The 17,441-nt window shown below is 35.9% G+C and overlaps 1 protein-coding gene across 2 annotated transcripts; it reads right to left on the bottom strand.

Moving 5' to 3' along the window:
- Positions 1-4,958: 4,958 nt before the first annotated feature.
- LOC308705203 (uncharacterized protein) lies at positions 4,959-16,206 on the bottom strand. Of its 2 annotated transcripts, XM_081390098.1 has the most exons (5): positions 16,073-16,206; positions 15,520-15,636; positions 12,191-12,307; positions 8,117-8,236; positions 5,679-7,071 (listed from the first exon to the last, which is right to left on the bottom strand). In XM_081390098.1, exons 2-5 carry the CDS (start codon positions 15,575-15,577, stop codon positions 6,350-6,352), a joined length of 1,017 nt encoding a protein of 338 aa, XP_081246224.1. In that variant the 5' UTR covers positions 15,578-15,636; positions 16,073-16,206; the 3' UTR covers positions 5,679-6,349. The 2 variants fall into 2 exon arrangements, 1 of the variants encoding a protein (XP_081246224.1); XR_014031889.1 differs by lacking the exons at positions 15,520-15,636; positions 16,073-16,206 and adding an exon at positions 12,700-12,829 and having other exon boundaries at positions 4,959-7,071.
- Between the last annotated feature and the right edge of the window lie 1,235 nt (positions 16,207-17,441).

Genomic DNA, 17,441 nt, shown 5'->3' with positions numbered 1-17,441 from the left:
TATATATATATATATATATATACACACACACAGGTTCATAGCAAACCATCCAAAATCAGAAACCAAATCATAGTCAATCAGGCATGGGTCAAGTTAACAAGAATTATCAAAAATCCCAAACACTCTCAATCTCAAATAGTCACTCACAATCTCTCTGGTACGACAAACTTAGACTAGACAAAACTACGACAATATGAAGCAATAGCAAAGAGGTTCACAATCTCACACGATGGCACAATAATGGCAAAGGTTGAGTGTTTGGGACGGCCCTTATATCTGGACCAGGTGTGGAGGTGAACAAATCACAGCCTCCAGCAAATCACAAGAAAACGCCTAAATAACTAAAAAGTTCAAAAGACAAAAAAAAAAAAAAAAAATCACTCAAAAAAGTGTCTGGTTCTCGGGAGGATATAACAATGCATCTAAAACGAAATATTAGTAGATTTGTGCTAAATTAAGAATGAAGTTTGTTTTTTATGTTTGTTTCTCCTGATTTTTGGGAATTTAATGTTGATTTTAGACTCGATGGAAGTGAATGACGACAAACAGCATCATTTCACAAATGAAGATGGAGAACTGATGTATAAAAATGAAGATAAACAACATCTGTTTCAAGAATCTCATCATTTAAAAAGTGAAGATGGAAATGCAGTCGTTTCAAAGACTGAAGAGAATTTCACACAAAAACAAGCTGAAAAATCTGGAGACAAAGAATTTTTCACCTGCACTGAGTGTGGACTGTTTTACGTGCACAAATCAGACCTTAATAAACACATGAGAATTCACACTGGGGAAAACCCATTCACATGCACTCAATGTGGAAAGAGTTTCACTCAGAAAAGGGCTCTCTATGATCATCTGCGCCGTCACTCTGGAGTGAGATCATTCAGCTGTGATCAGTGTGATAAAACATTTGTTGTGGAATCATATTTAAAATCACACCTTAAAGTTCACACTGCTGTGAAGCCTTACTTTTGTCCTTTCTGTGGAAAGAGTTTTGCACTCCTGAAGTATTTAAAGCAGCATGAGCGTATTCATACTGGTGTGAGACCTTATATGTGCTCCTACTGTGGGCAGAGCTATACTACAAACACAGAGTTAAAAAGACACCAGAGAGTTCATACTGGAGAGAAACCGTACAAGTGTTCACACTGTGGGAAGAGTTTCTCTCAGTCAGGAAGCCTGAAAGATCATGAGAGAGTTCATACTGGAGAGAAACCGTATCATTGCTCTTCATGTGGGAAGAGATTCACACAATTATCTACTCTACGGACTCATGAGAAAAATCATTGCCCAAAGTTGCTCATTGCCCAAAGCTAAGTATTTTCGGTTACACTTTATTTTAAGGTGTCATTGTTACAGTGTAATTATATATTTAAGTACTGAGTAATATTAATTAACTACATGTACTTACTATAGGGTTAGGGTAGGATTAGGGTTTGGTTGAGGGTTAGTTGCATGTAATTATGCATAATTTACTGTTATTACTACGGTAAGTACATGTAACATATGTAACAAGGACACTGTAAAATAAAGTGTTACCGTATTTTCCATTTGCTTTTCTGTTTTGTCTCAGGATGCCCATCCTGAAGTTACTAGAGTACGTCAGCTCCAGTTTGGATCCAGCCTCTATGAAGACTTCAGATGAAGAAAACTGAATCAACATGCACCAATGCTGCTGGATTTCACAGCAGCTTTTGATATTATAGACCATGACATTTTACTGTCTAAGCTTAAGTGCTATGGGTTTTCACATCAGTCTGTGTCCTTGATATGCAGCTATCTCTCTGGTAGAAGTCAGCAGGTATTTTTTAATGGGAGCTTTTCTGATTGTAAACAGTTGTCATGTGGTATTCCTCAGGGCAGCTGTTTGGGTCCATTGCTGTTTTCTGTGTTTGTTAATGATCTGTCACATGCTGTTTCAAGAGCAGATGTTGTACTTTATGCAGATGATGCTACAATGTTTTATGCATCACCTACAATAACTGACATAAGTTGCACCTTGCAGAATGAACTTAATGCCATTACAAATTGGGTGAAACTTAATAAATTAGCTCTCAATATATCTAAAACTAAATGTATAGTCTTTGGTACTAAACGTATGCTTGGCAAGCCTTGCAACTTAAATCTAATTATTGATACATCTGTGGTAGAGCAGGTGAGTCAGACTAAACTCTTGGGTGTGAAGCTGGATAGTCAGCTCTCTTGGGCTGATCAGATTGACCACATTGTGTCTAAAATGGCCAAAGGCATTGCTTTTTCCCGGAGATGTTCAGTATATTGTCCACCCTTAGTTATGAAAACAGTTGTCCAGTCTTTAGTTCTGTCACATCTGGGGTACTGCCCAGTAATTTGGTCCAGTGCTGCAAAGGGACATCTGAAAAAACTACAAATCGTTCAGAACAGAGCCGCAAGAGTAGCCCTTGGTTGCTCTTTTCGATCCAGTGTGGATAAAATGCATACCTGTTTGGGCTGGCTAAAGGTGGAGGATAAACTTAATATAAGTCTTCTCTGTTATATGCACAATGCTCTATTTAAAAACAATCCAAAATCTTTTGTAGACAAATTGGTTTTTAGTGGGTATTGTCACGGACATGTTACGCGTCAGGTGAGCTCAGGTGTGTTAGTGGTTCCATTTGCAAGGTCCAATTGTATGACAAGAACAGTTTTAGTTAGATCGTCATCTGCTTGGAATAAATTGGACTTAAGAACAAGGCATATATCCAACATATGTAATTTTAAGAAGACTCTAAAACAGATGACAATTAATAGTATTACACCAGTTAATTTGTGACTGTTATAGGTATTGACATTTTTGAATGCTGTATGTGCATGAATGTGTATATGTGGATAAATGTATATGTGTGATTATGTTATATGTATGTTATATTTGTGTATTTTAACTGTACACACGTTTCAGCACTTTTCTGGGCCCCAGGAAGACTAGCAACCACATTGTGGAAGCTAATGGGGATCCAAATAAATAAATAAATAAATAAATAAATGCTACAATTTTCTATATATCCGAATCATTTGTTTACAATATGTTCACATTACGTCAACGATCTCATTGTTTCTGCTTTAAATAAATACATTGTTAGCTAACTATGTGGTTTATACATGTACATTTCTGAAATGCATAATTTCAAATTAGTAGTGAAGTTTGAATCTGAAAACAGTTTGATCAAGCATCGCCCTTCTCTTTTCTCAACCGCTGTAACATGATTTATAATGATATGATTCAACTTTACTGAACTTCAAACACTTGTTTTGCATTAAAGTAAATCAGACATCGATTAAAAGTTAAAGCTGATAAAGTACAGATAAAGCGTTATCGGGATAATTTCGGTTTCGCGTATCTACCCCGAAGTGATAAAATTCTGAATCAAAATGTTAAGGCCAGACAAGTAAAAATATCTTTATTCAAGAACCGCTATAAAGCCAAAACAATCTGTGTTACCTTAAATTATCCATTTGTTACTGTAAAGCCGCTTTGAAACAATCTACATTGTTAAAAGTGCTATATAAATGAAGATGACTTGTCTTGACTAAAAGTGTGAATGACAATGAAAACAATGGAATAGTTTGCAAATCAGAGATATGAAGGTTTCCCTAAAACTCACATTCTTTTCAAGCAATCAGATCTCAAATCAGATATTTTCAGGCGTACTCTCTGCACTATTAATTGCAAGTAATCAGATAAGATTTGTGTGTCCAGAGTCCAGGCATGGCAGGAATGCAGTAACAGAGTTTACTCATTTAGCCCGGCTTCCAGAGAATATGTACTTTTTTTGTAATTAATTAATTTTTTCATACTCAAGTGCATTAACCAACTTTATTCTGCTGTTCTCTTGATAACTGTATGAAGGTCAATAATGCATTGCATGTATCCACTAACTAAACAACATCCTTTTTATAGCTTTTATTAGAGCACTGAAGTGATGAAGAATTTTTTACAGGAACAACTTCTCTCATATTGTAAATGCCTGATTAAATATTAATGGAAAAATGTGGTGCAGTTTTACTTTTAAAGGATGATTTATAGCACACATTTAAATGTAATTTTAATTTTAATGTAAATTATTACACATTTAAATCAATTTAATTCACATTAGTTTTGTTCCTTTTTATTTCTCACGTCTGCCCCCGAACCCCCCTAGCGAGATTTTTGGGACCTCTGTATTTATAAAACCCTGCGTACGGCCCTACACCCAAGACAGTGATGAAGAATAGTTGTCCAATTTTCATGTGTGGATGGACTAAGGAATAGTCACTCAAAATTCATAATTATTTTGTATTAATAAATGATTAAAAGCCAGAATTAATTGCAAAAACTGCACCTTTTCTCTGGCTAATTCCCACATTAATTTCATAATGATCCTTTCTCCGTGAAGTCAAGCAGCAAAAGTTAAGTGATAATGTGCAAATACTACTGGCCCATTTTGGGATGAACTAATATGCAAGACTAGTCTTACATGTCACTGTTTATAACACAGAGCGTGCATCCTGTGCAGGGACGCTTAAAAAAATATTGGGGACAAAAATTAAGAGTATACCCACTTCTCCAGGCACCACTACATCACTGCGTCTGAAAATATACAGTTCTTCAAATAGCAGAGTCAGACCTGCCAACGTGCATTTTGACATCAAAGTTGTCTCTACGCAAAAACCTGGTGACGCCTCTGTGCACGCGCAGTCCTCAAATCAAGCAACCGCAAAAGACATCGTCCATATCCTGGCTCACTTCCAACTCGCACGGATCTCTCGCGAATCGTCCTCACGGATTAGATCGCGGTTGGGTGGTTCGTGCACTGGCTCCTGCCACTTCTCTCTCTTCCAGCACGGGTGTGTTTCCTCCACGAGACTGCTCAGATTGTGCAGGACGCGTTGCTATTCACGCTCCGACATCCCACTTCTGCCGCCAATGTAACTCTAAAAAACGACAGACGAGCAAGGCTCCGTTTCTGAACTTTTAATCGGAACGCAAAAATAAATGCACCAGCCAAACGCACTCGCTCGTTTCTCTCTCTCCCACATTAACCCTATAACTGCCGGTGCAAATTAAAACAGCAATTTCACAACAATTATAAAGAGTCTGTGCGCTACAATATCATATAGCCTAATACACAAATGGGTAGATTTATGTGTGGGGTTGGGTTACATGTTCAAATGAGTAAAATAAATAAATAAATAAATATGTAAATGTAAAATTATGTAAATAAAATGATGCTGTGCTGATAAAATTGAGAACCACACTCCAACATATCATAAAGGCATAATTATAACCCAATATATAATTTCATCATGACAATAATATTCCCTTGTCCAGGTATATGATTTTATCATCTCATTCATCTATTTTGTAACTATTTCAACCAGATATTGTCATCAAACCCTTCCAATTACAAATGATGTTCTAACTAGTTTTAATTCACTACCTATTGCAATACAATATAGTCACACTAGCAACACTCTCTCGCATATTTTGCTATTATGTCTGAGCTTTTTCTACATTGTTGATATAAGTAGCAGTTGGTGGTAATACACAAGAAATGCCCAGTTTTACATCATCATGCTGGTAACGTTTCTTTAGACGTTCAGCAATCCTGCAGCGTGAACCACCGTAAGAAATCCACCCTTATAAAAAGATGGAGAATCAATAAAATGACAAGTGTTTACTTAATCATTGACCAATGATAAAAGTCAATATATTTACCACTAGATGCTGCTTTGCCACAAACACAGTGCATGTGCATTTCATTTTCATAACCAATTTCCATTGTTAAAGTCTGCTTATGAATTGAAATACAGATATGGTGCAGTTTTAGGTTTATTAGCCTTCTTGTAGCTCAAACAGTTGAATATGACACTATAGCAAAGCCAATGTCATGGGTTTGAATCCCAGCGAATGCATTAACTGATATCATGGTAACCTTTAATGCAATGCAAGTCTCTTTGGATAAAAGCACATGTTGAATACATAACTGCAAATATAAAGTATGATTTATTAATACACACTTGGTAAATGTTGCACGATGTTTAACCCCTTGATTGTGAGTACATTTACTCATTAAGTCACACAAGTTCTGTTCCTTTTTATTTCTCTTTGTCTCAATGTACAGAACATTTCTTAAAATGTAAGAAAGTCTTTTCGATATGTTCTCAATGCATCATTTCTATTTGCGCTCAAACCCAATTAATGAAAATAATTGAACACTCTGCATAAATCACAGTATTTTAAAGCAACACTAGATTCATGAACTATTACTGACCCTGCAAAAATTCATTACTGATTTTAGAAAATTACCCTCTTTGATTAATGAAACTAATTCTGAACATGTACTTTTGCTCATTTAGGCAACGTCAGGCAATGCTTTTTCTTATGATTCTGTAGATTAGATAATTGGGTGAAACTCTTCCCACATGAAGAGCACTGGTGCGGCTTCTCTCCAGTATGAATTCTCTCATGATCTTTCAGGTTTCCTGACAGCGTGAAACTCTTTCCACAGTGTGAGCACTTGTATGGTTTCTCTCCAGTATGAATTCTCTGGTGTGTTTTTAAGTGGCTGGATGTAGTGAAGCTCTTCCCACAGTCGAAGCACATATAAGGTTTCACACCAGTATGAAAACGTTCATGCTCTTTTAAATTTTCCAGTCGTGAAAAACTCTTTCCACAAAAAGAACAAAAGTGAGGCTTCACAGCAGCATGAACTTTAAGATGTCTTCTTAAGTTTTGTTCAAAAACAAATGTTTTATCACACTGATCACAGCCGAATGATCTCACTCCAGAGTGACAGCGCTGATGATCTTCAAGAGTACTTTTGCACCCGAAACTCTTTCCACACTGAGAGCATGTGAACGGTTTTTCTCCAGTGTGAATTCTCATGTGTTTCTTAAGGTTTGATGTATTTGTGAAACTCTTTCCACACTCAGAGCAGGTTAAAGATCCTTTGACTCCACTTTTTCCAGCACTTTTCTGCGTTAAATTCTTTTCAGTCTGTAAAATGACTGCGTTTCCATCTTCATTTGTGAAATGAGGTCTTCGAAACTCATGTTTCACATCCATAGGATCTAAAATGAATTCCCATAATTCAAATAAAGAAGGACAAATTAGAAACAAGAAATAAGTTAGAAAATAAAATATGATACCAAAATTTTAGGAGTCAGTACCGAAACCAGTAAATAAATTAAATTAGTTAATTATTTTCAAAGTCACCATTTTGGTGTTCGCATCAAATTAAATTGACAAAAGTAATTTTATATAAAAATGTTAAATGCAAGTAAAGTTATAATTAACCCATTTATATTTTGAATAAAATTAAAATGATAAATGGGTTAATTATAAAAACTAAAACTAAAGACACTCCCTTTTATAAACAGTGAAGTTGAAACTTCAGCTTAGCCGCAGCACAATCTCTCTGACTGAGTGAAAACAGCCATTATAGTCAGAACATCTGTCTATATCACACAATGAATCTCTTAATTTCATAGTGTTTATACTTTGTTGGTTATAACGAAAGGATTTTGCATGCAGAGCTCACGCTGCACAAACTCTGGCATATTGACCTCATTCACAGCAGCGCCATCTTTGATTTAATTATAACGGGAATGAAAGCGAGGTTGTGAGGGATAGACATTCATCTCTTCAGTGTGTTGTACTCTTATTTCATGTGTTTTTCGATTGTTCTGCTGACAAAACACTGCAAAAATATCTTTGACAATATGAGTTGTAGAAGAAATTGTAAGAAATTGCTTTATTCAGCTTCTTACAGCAGATGCCTTTGAAAACGTGGCAAGTCTTTCCTTAGCAGCCTTGCTTTCATACCCGTCACTGCACTGCTGTGAATGAGGACTACTGAGCGGATTCCTAATTTCTGACTAACTTAAACGCCTCTGATTGACCATTGCATTCACATGCTCAGCAAACTTGTCTGTGATTGGCTACAACACTCAACGCTGCAAAACAATTGTAAATAGAAACATTTTACGCTCTTCACAGACACTCACAGAAATACACACGGGTGTTACGTTTTTTAAATGTAAGTAAAATATATATGTCAGTTTTCATCTTAATGTTCCTCATCAGTCATTAAAGAGAATGAAGGAAAACACCAACCTATTTGTTCCTCTTTATCTTCATCTTTTATTCTGCAGGATTCTTCCTCAAACTCTATCTTTACAATAGTAAGTCCGAAGTTTCTCCTGGAGTAATTCCTCCTGCTTGCTTCTTCTTCTCCTGTGGGAAGATGGGAATATTTCTCAGCATTTAGCAGATGATCATCACACTTACAATCACTAAATTATATTCTCTGAATAATATTCATATATTCAAACAACTGTTTAGAAACAATTAGACTTCTCTAGTTGATTTTTATGTTGCCCTTGCATCAGATATGATTCACAAGTATTAAAAACTGTTTACCATGATTAATTTGTTCGTTAAATAAAATGAAAACACAAATCATAATCTTCACAAATTATAATGTGAAAAAAGTCAGTAACAAGTTTACATTACACAAGCGTAATAAACATCAGTCGGTTCATCTCGATTCATTTCTGAGTGATTCACTAAATGAACAGACTCGTTTATTCGTTTGGATTTATATTTCACCTTATAAATAATAAAATTAATATATCGGGGCCAAGCGCAAAGACGACAACAAACCATGCCAACATGTCTAGGCCAACTGCATCAATGAGCAATTACAGACATTTTAAGATGATTTTAGGAAAAATGGGTGAAAAAAAATCATATATACAGTCACTAATAATATGACTTAATGGTTTGTCACTTATGACCAATAGGTGGCGCAGTTACAAAATTGATGTGGTGTGGTCAGAGTGAGGCGACAATGAAACATACAATGTCAAGGCACTGCAGAGATAAAGCCTGAATAGTAGGGCTGCATGATATGAGGAAAAGCTGCGATGTGCGATAACATTGTATAATATTGCGATGACGATATGACTTGCGATAAATATTCAAATATGAATGTTAGCTACACTGTTCTCATGTCTGTAATCCATCAGTTATAAAGGCAGAAATGTCAACACGACCATGGAAAACTCAAAAGTCTAAAATCACAATGAACACTTAACAATTATCTCTTAACATTAAGGTGCAAAATTAAAGAATACGTAATAAATGCTTTATAAAGGGGTGGGCGATATGGCAAAAATATAATATTACGACTTCTTTCTATAAATTCTTTAAATCTATTTCTTTCTATTTTCTATAAATTATACATTGATACTTATTAAAGCTATTAATAAAGTTATTAGTCAAGAGCAGTGAGTGATTTTCTCTTTACATTTTGTTGTTTTATTAACATTAAAGGGATAGTTCTCCTAAAAATTCTAATTTTCATAATTTACTCTCTCACGTTGTTTTAAACTCGAATAAGTTTCTTTCTTCTGTTGAAAATAAAAGTTATTTGGAAGAATGACCAACAGTTGATGTACCCCAGTGACTTCCATAGTATATTTTTCTCCTATGGAAGTCAATGGGGACCAGCTACTGTTTGGATACCCACATTCTTCAAAATATTAATATTAGAAAATATTAGAAGGCAATTAATACAGGTTTGGAACAACATTAGAGTGCGTAAATAATGAGATAATTTTTATTTTTTGGGTGAACTATCCCTTTAGGGACAAGCAGCAGCGTGTTTACTATTACTACTGTCTCTTTAAGAGCTGCGCGCGACGCGTCTATTATACACGCATTTGTCAAGCAGATTTTCTCTCAATTTTCTCAAGTTTGCTTTCACTTTAGACATATCCGACTAGTTTATGTAAACCTTGTGTGTATATAACAGTATGAGCAAAATAAGACTCGAAAGATTACTTAGTATTCAGGCGCTGGTAGACAGGCTTTTAGTGCATGTGAGCTTCACATGTACGCGCTGAGAAACACGCTAGAACAGCGCATCAGCACGCGAATAACAGACAAACTGACGACGGTCTTGCATAATCTGCAGATGACATTGGTCTGACTACGGTCAGACTTCAAGTCAGGCGAGCTGACTTTTCCTGTTTTATCTAGTTACTAGAGAGTGAGTGCCTTTGTTCATGCAATCAAACCTGCTTGCTGGTTTCTTCCGACGAAAAAAAAAAAAAATTATCGAACGTTTTATCGAACGCATTTTTTATTGATATTGATTACGTGTCTATCGCGATACATATCGTTATCGTTTTATCGCCCAGCCCTAAGTCAAAATCATGTAATCTGACACCGTGACTATCATAACAGACACAAAAATCTTGTAATCTGAACCAGGCATTATTCATCGTGTCAGGCTGTCTGTTGCGATGTGTTCATCGTGCGAGTTCATATCGCGATGACGATGAAAATTCGATGTATCGTTCAGCCCTACTGGATATTTATTTTGGGATCATGCCTCAACTTTGCTGCTGCGGTAGCCTATACGAAAATGGTTTCATCTATCGACACAAAATCCATAACTTTTTGTCAGCATGGTCTGGAGATGATACGATTCGATTATGGTGAAAATCGAACAAAAGGTCTAGAAGTTCGAAAAAGTAGGTTTTAAAAGAAAATAAAGATGGCGGACAGGAAGTTTGGCTGACTTTGGCAATATTGGTATCTATGTTTTCAGCATAACCCAAGGAATCTATTAAGACCAGTGTCAAATTTATTCAAAAGTTATTAGCATTTTGGGAAATTTTGTTACAACTTTTTTACCACAAGGTGGCGCTTCCCCGAAACTATTTGAGTACCTTCAAGGCATGGTGCTGATGACTCATACAGAGTTTCGTAATGATACACTAATGCGTTCATAAAGTATAGCATCTTATATCACAATACTGTATTGAAGTCAATGGCAATTTCATATTTTGTTCTATTATAGTGCCAACAAGAGGCACAATCCCACTATTTTTTTGTGTCCTCAGAGTGAGCCTGTCAATCAATGTGTGTGTAAATTTGGTCATTTGGTGAAAATAACTAATTTTGTTTTGGAGTTATAGACATTTATATGTATAAAAAAAAATGACCCACACCTGACTTTGTTTGAATTTTCTTGCCACTTACTATTAATACTTTGACATTTGGGCATTAGCATATAGCCAACGACCTATGTTTCCAAACTTTCTACAGTAGTTTCGTCGCGATCAGTCTAACGGTTTCGACGATATTGATAAATGTTTATTAAGCGCTAAATCACAACCCTACACAAACCGTAAGGCGAAACCTAGCATGTTTGGTATTGTTGGACTTGGCAAGGATTCAGGAACCTAATAAGATGACTCCCATGAAAATAAGTCAACCACAACCAGTTAAGCATTTGAAAAAAATAAATTTACCACTAGGTGGCGCTGGTTCGAAACTTCTCAGGCTCCTTCAGAGCATCATACTGATGACCCATACCAAGTTTTGTAGCGATACGTTCATAAAATACAGCATTTTGGTACAAAATTAAAAATGGCCGACGCCTAAAATGGTCGATATGGAAAAATTGGATGTGAGTCGACTCGGCATGATTCCTTGAATCTATCTTTATATCCATTAGTTCGCTTTCGTGCATTTGTTATGCAGCAATGTTACATTTTTAAAGCTAGTGATGTGAGAAAGCAAACTGTATTGTTATGCAGCTGACAGAAACATATAAGCAAATCAGAAACGCATTTGATTTCAGTTCTTTTATTGTCACTGTAACATATTTTGTTATTTTGATCAAGTTACATTCATCAAGTGTTCTAAAATAGACATCCTTGCGATTGAGGTTCGGGTTGAATGACTAGTTCTTCCAATGTTTCATCATCAGACTTGCGCTCGGATTGATACGGTAAAATCAATGCCATTGTTACTGTCTTTACAGTGTGTACAATCACTGAGATTTAGGAAGCCTCCGGAGCTGAAGTTCAGTTATGGTAATGTGCGTTTCTTTTCCGATACGCGCTCTAAGAGGTAGACCAATCACAACAGACTGGGCCATCTGACCAATCAGAGCAGAGTAGATTGCGGAAAGGAGGGATTTAGAAAGACTTAATCATCGGACGAGTCGTTTGGGAATAATCGAAAAATGTGGTGATGATGTGCAATGCATATTATGTGAAAATAAAAGAGTTTTTTTTACCTTTGATGCATGTAAACATGTAAGAGACTCAATAAGCAGCCTTTAAAATAGCATAATAGGGGCACTTTAAAAGAATGAAGGAAAACACCAACCTATTTGTTCCTCTGTATCTTCATCTTTTATTCTGCAGGATTCTTCCTTAATCTCCATCTTTACAATAGTATGTCTGTAGTTTCTACTGGAGTAATTCCTCCTGCTTGCTTCTTCTCCTGTGGGAAGATGGGAATATTTCCCAGCATTTAGCAGATGATCATCACACTTACAATCACTAAATTAAATTCACTTAATAATATTCAGCTTAAAGTGTTTTGAATTTGATCAAACAACTGTTTAGAAACAATTCGACTTTTTTAGTTTATTTTTACGTTGCTCTTTTATCTAAAACTCCGTTTACCATGATTAATTTGTCCATTAAATAAAATGAAAACACAAATCATGATCTTTACAAATTGTAATGTGAAAAAAAAAAAAACAGTCAGTAACGAGTTTACGTTTCACGAGCGTAATGAACAACATCAGTCGCTTCATTTCTGAGTGATTCTCTAAATGAACTCGTTTGGATTATATTTCACCTTATAAATGGTAATATGAATGTACTCACAGTCTGAAAAACAGCAGATTTAGAGCAGAATGAACGGCTGTGTTCCACTTCTCATGTTTATATTCCCTTCCCTCGCTCACTTCTCTTCTTCTCCTAGACTCGGATGTGTGTCATTGCTTCGGTTGCTCAAGCGCCTCTAATGGCGGAAACCATATTAAAAAATCTAACATTCATAGATTAAGATATTTATCTTGGCTGATATTATACAAACACTTTATCTCACCACATGTTTGATTTTGAATAATACATGTAATAATACAACTTTAAAATATGATTTTTTGAAATATGATTTATTTGATACACAGCTGATATTATCATAATAGAGCATTTTTGGAAAGGCCTATTATTTAAACTTAAAATAGCCGCTAAGGAAATGTTTTTGATGCTGATGATTTGAAAACAAGCTTAAGTTTAGATGCTTCCCTATTATTGATATGCCTGGAGTTAAGAAATACAGGAAGAACTTTCAAATTCACTCATTGTTTACTTAATCTATTTAAACACTACTTCAATGATATTCAGTTATGTTGCATATTGGATTGTACATTTAAAAACAAAACAAAACAAAAAAACAGGAAAATAAAGGAAACCGTAGGAAAATAAATGTTCTTGTAATGCAATGAATTTAATGCAAATACTTTGAAAAGAGGTTTTATTTGCTAATAAAAATGAGTGTCATCATCAGTGGACGACTTATACATGGTATTAAATGTCTTTATTCTTGCTGTGGACAAACTCTGCAATGAAATCAACTGGATCATCAGTTATTGTAAACTTTAGTAAAGTGACAATTGAGTATTACCCCACAAGAAGAAATGGTGTCTGATGTTATAACTAAACCAGTGGCAAAACTAGAGAAATTCCAGAGTTTCATGTTTGGCATGTAAATGCAACACAAAAGAAACTAAGTCTGTGTTCATGCGTTCTGTTATTATAATGATATACTGTACCGTAAGAGAGCAAGAGACCAGTTAATGTCTGTAATAGGTGTGCGCTCAAACTGCTTACATGTGACCCGCTTTCCATAGATGGAAATATGCTAAATAAAAATGTTCCGGTCCAACAGAATAGAGTGATGTGTGTGTTTTTCCCTCCATAAAGTTTATTTAAATTGACCAGTTATCCTTCAAGAACAACACTATGGGATCGAACCATATAGGGCCTTTAAAATGAAGAAAAGAAAAGTTTATTAAGAATGAGTATATAGATACTTTTAGAGTTACAGGCACACAAACTTTAGAAAAATTGTATTTATGGCAGTCAGACATGAAAGTTAAAAACTAGATGTATTTCTAGTTTCATCATTATTTGTTCTTCAGAAAATGTGCGTCCATTGAACATGTGTACCAGTCACATTGAGATCACTATATCTCTGGAAAGTAATCCTATTGGGCCTTAAAAATTAAGAACCCGAAAGAAAAGTTAATCTATAATGATATTAAGATGTTTTTTAATATGAGTTACAGGCCATTTTGACACGAATGACCCAAATGTGTTTATGTCTGAGAACCTTTTCTAGATCTTTTGTACACATAGTTAACTGTAGACACTGAAATAACATATGCTGTGTGATACAGTACACATATTTTTAGAGTCCCTTTTTATCCTTTCCAGAAGTTGGCAAACGTAGATTAAGAGCCGATTCTTCATCCATGAAACCTTGAAAATGACTGAGAACAAAATCAAATGCCGCCATCTAGAGTCAAATCTGTGGAATTGTAAATGTTCACTTTATACAGAAACACTGATTTATCCTGATGATGAGACACAGAATCTGCTTCAAACGAAGAGGGAGAATAAAAGCAATAGAATAATTCACTTGTTGAAAATGTTCATTTAGAGACCTTCAGCTTAATGCTTTTTCTCATGAGTCTTTAGATTAGATAACTGGGTGAAACTTTTTCCACATGAAGAGCACTTGTACGGTTTCTCTCCAGTGTGAATTCTCTCATGAGCTTTCAGGGTTTCTGACAGAGCAAAACTCTTTCCACAGTGTGAACACTCATAAGGTTTCTCTCCAGTATGAATTCTCTCATGTGTTTTCAGGTTTCCTGACAAAGCAAAACCCTTTCCACATGAAGAGCACTTGTACGGTTTCTCTCCGGTGTGAATTCTCTGGTGTTTTTTCAAGTCACTCGATGTAGTGCAGGTCTGTCCACATTCAGAGCACACATAAGGTCTCACACCAGTATGAACACGCTCATGATCTTTTAAACTTTGCAGTAGTGAAAAACTCTTTTCACAAAAAGAACAAAAGTGAGGCTTCACAGCAGCATGAGTTTTAATGTGTGTTCTTAAGCCTGATCCAAAAACAAATGTTTTATCACACTGATCACAGCTGAATGATCTCACTCCAGAGTGAGAGCGCAGATGATCTTTCAGAACTCTTTTTGTACTGAAACTCTTTCCACACTGAGTGCATGTGAACGGTCTTTCTCCAGTGTGAACTCTCATGTGCTGATTTAGGTTTCCTTTGCGTATGAAACTCTTTCCACACTCAGAGCAAGTGAAAGATCCTTCAACTCCAGTTTTTCCAGCTGGTTTCTGTGTGGAATTCTTTTCAGTCTGTGAAATTATGTTTCCATCTTTATTTCTGAAATGCGGTTTGTCTTCATTCACTTCCATCAGGTCTAAAATCAACATTACATTTGAATTGCTCAATTGAAGACGGACAAATTAGAAACAAAATCAGGAAGGCCCACATGAGCAAAATCTAGTTTACAACTGAGTCTACTAGTATCTAGTTTTAGATGTTATTGTTATATGTCAATTTTTATCTTAATGTTCCCCATTAGCCATTAAAGAGAATGAAACACCAACCTATTTGTTCCTCTGTATCTTCATCTTTTATTCTGCACGATTCTTCATCTAAGTCCATCTTTACAATAGTATGTCAGTAGTTTCTCCTGGAGTAATTCCTCCTGCTTGCTTCTTCTCCTGTGGGAAGATGGGAATATTCCCAGCATTTAAACTCTCATGAACGGCTGTGGGAGCTTCACTGACTGAAGGAGTGAATTGTGGTCGTTGTTGCTCATTTAGCAGATGATCATCACACTTACAATCACTCTCAGTTATCCAGCTTTAAGTGTTTTGATCAAACAACTGTTTAGAAACAATTCCACTCCTCTGGCTGATTTTTATCATTACATTAAATATTTTTAATGCATGTAAAAAATTGTACATGCATTTTTTTTCACTAAATAAAATTAAAACACGAATAATAATCTTCACAAATTGCAATGTGAAAAAACAGTGACAGTTTCACCAGCATAATGAACAACATCAGTCGGTTCATTTCTGAGTGATTCACTAAATTAACTGATTCGTTTGTATTTAGATTTCTCTGAATAAATGATAAAATGAATGTACTCACAGTCTGAAAAACAAAAAGAGCAGTCAATGATGCTGTTTATGTCCCCTTCCCTCGTTCACTTCTCTCCTAGACTCAGATGTGCGTCATTGCTTCGGTTGCTCGAGCGTCTCTTCTTCTTCTTAGGCGGTTGGCACACAGCTCTTAGGTGCATTACTGCCTCCTTCTGAATAGGAGTGTGTGTCTGAATTCCACATCGCTAAATTCTATGGAATAATCCTGTTCCTTTCAAGTACTAAAAAATACATCTAAAACATTGTTCCCCAGAATTTCTTTGCAATATATCGGTAACATTCAATTTGATCTTTACTTTCGCTAACTGTTCTATAAGTGTTTGTTGTTCCTGATTGTATTTAGGACAATGTTCTATAGTTTCTTGATTACCACATTCACAGTTACCATCAGCATGTTTTCTCATTACTAATGTGCTGTTCAGTCCTGTATAACCATTTCTCATTCTTGAGACAATATCCTCCTCCTGCTTGCTTCTACTGTTCCTGCTCCATCCAACATTCTTTTGAATTTTATATAGATGTCTTCCTGTGCTTTAATTGTCCCATAAATACTTCCATATACCCCTAATTTTGGCTTTAATCATGCTTTTAATTTCTGCTTTGCTATGTTGTACTTGAATATTAATGTTGTCTCGCTTTGTTGCCTGTTTAGCATATTTATCTGCAACTTCATTCCCCATTACTCCTACATGGACTGGGACCCAACCCAAGACAATGTTGATTCCTGACTTTATAAATCTATTCACTAAATGCACTATATCATAAACAATATCTTGCCTGGATTCAGAGTGCAGATTCTTTATACTTAGTAAAGCTGAACTTGAATCAGACTGTATCACTACACCTTTCGATCCATACTCCTCCACCCTAATAAAGCCAACCATATAGCAATTAAAGGTGCTCTAAGCGATGTTGGGTGACGTCACTTCTTGTTGACGTTCGAAGTATTGTCAAACAAAACGGAGGCTAGCTCGACCCTCCCCCCTCCTCATCCGCGCACTAACCCCCCACATCATTCTTGTCCGTGATTGGCTGGAACACTGTTTGTTATGTTTCGTGGTCCAGGCTGGGCCAGTTTGTTTTTGTTGCCGTTTGTGGAGCCTGGGCTGTCTACAGAGACCGCGTCTTTTTACAGTGTGTTCAGGGGACAGGCAGCTAGCGGATAGTGAGGAGATGTTTGCTGTATGTGACAAAAAAAAATTGGCCTAAAAAACGCGTGACATCGCTTAGAGCACCTTTAAGTCAGCTGTATACACAGCAAGATCATCACTAATTCTATTAGCCTTAATCAGTTTTAATTCAGGGATTGCATATGCAACCCCACTCTTTTATTTATTTTTGATGCATCTGTACATACC

This window comes from Scardinius erythrophthalmus (genome assembly GCF_964197995.2).
Source record: "Scardinius erythrophthalmus genome assembly, chromosome: 17".
In the NCBI taxonomy this organism is placed as follows: Eukaryota; Metazoa; Chordata; class Actinopteri; order Cypriniformes; family Leuciscidae; genus Scardinius; species Scardinius erythrophthalmus.
Note: the sequence above shows the minus strand (reverse complement) of the source record. Positions and strands in the feature narration are given on the sequence as shown.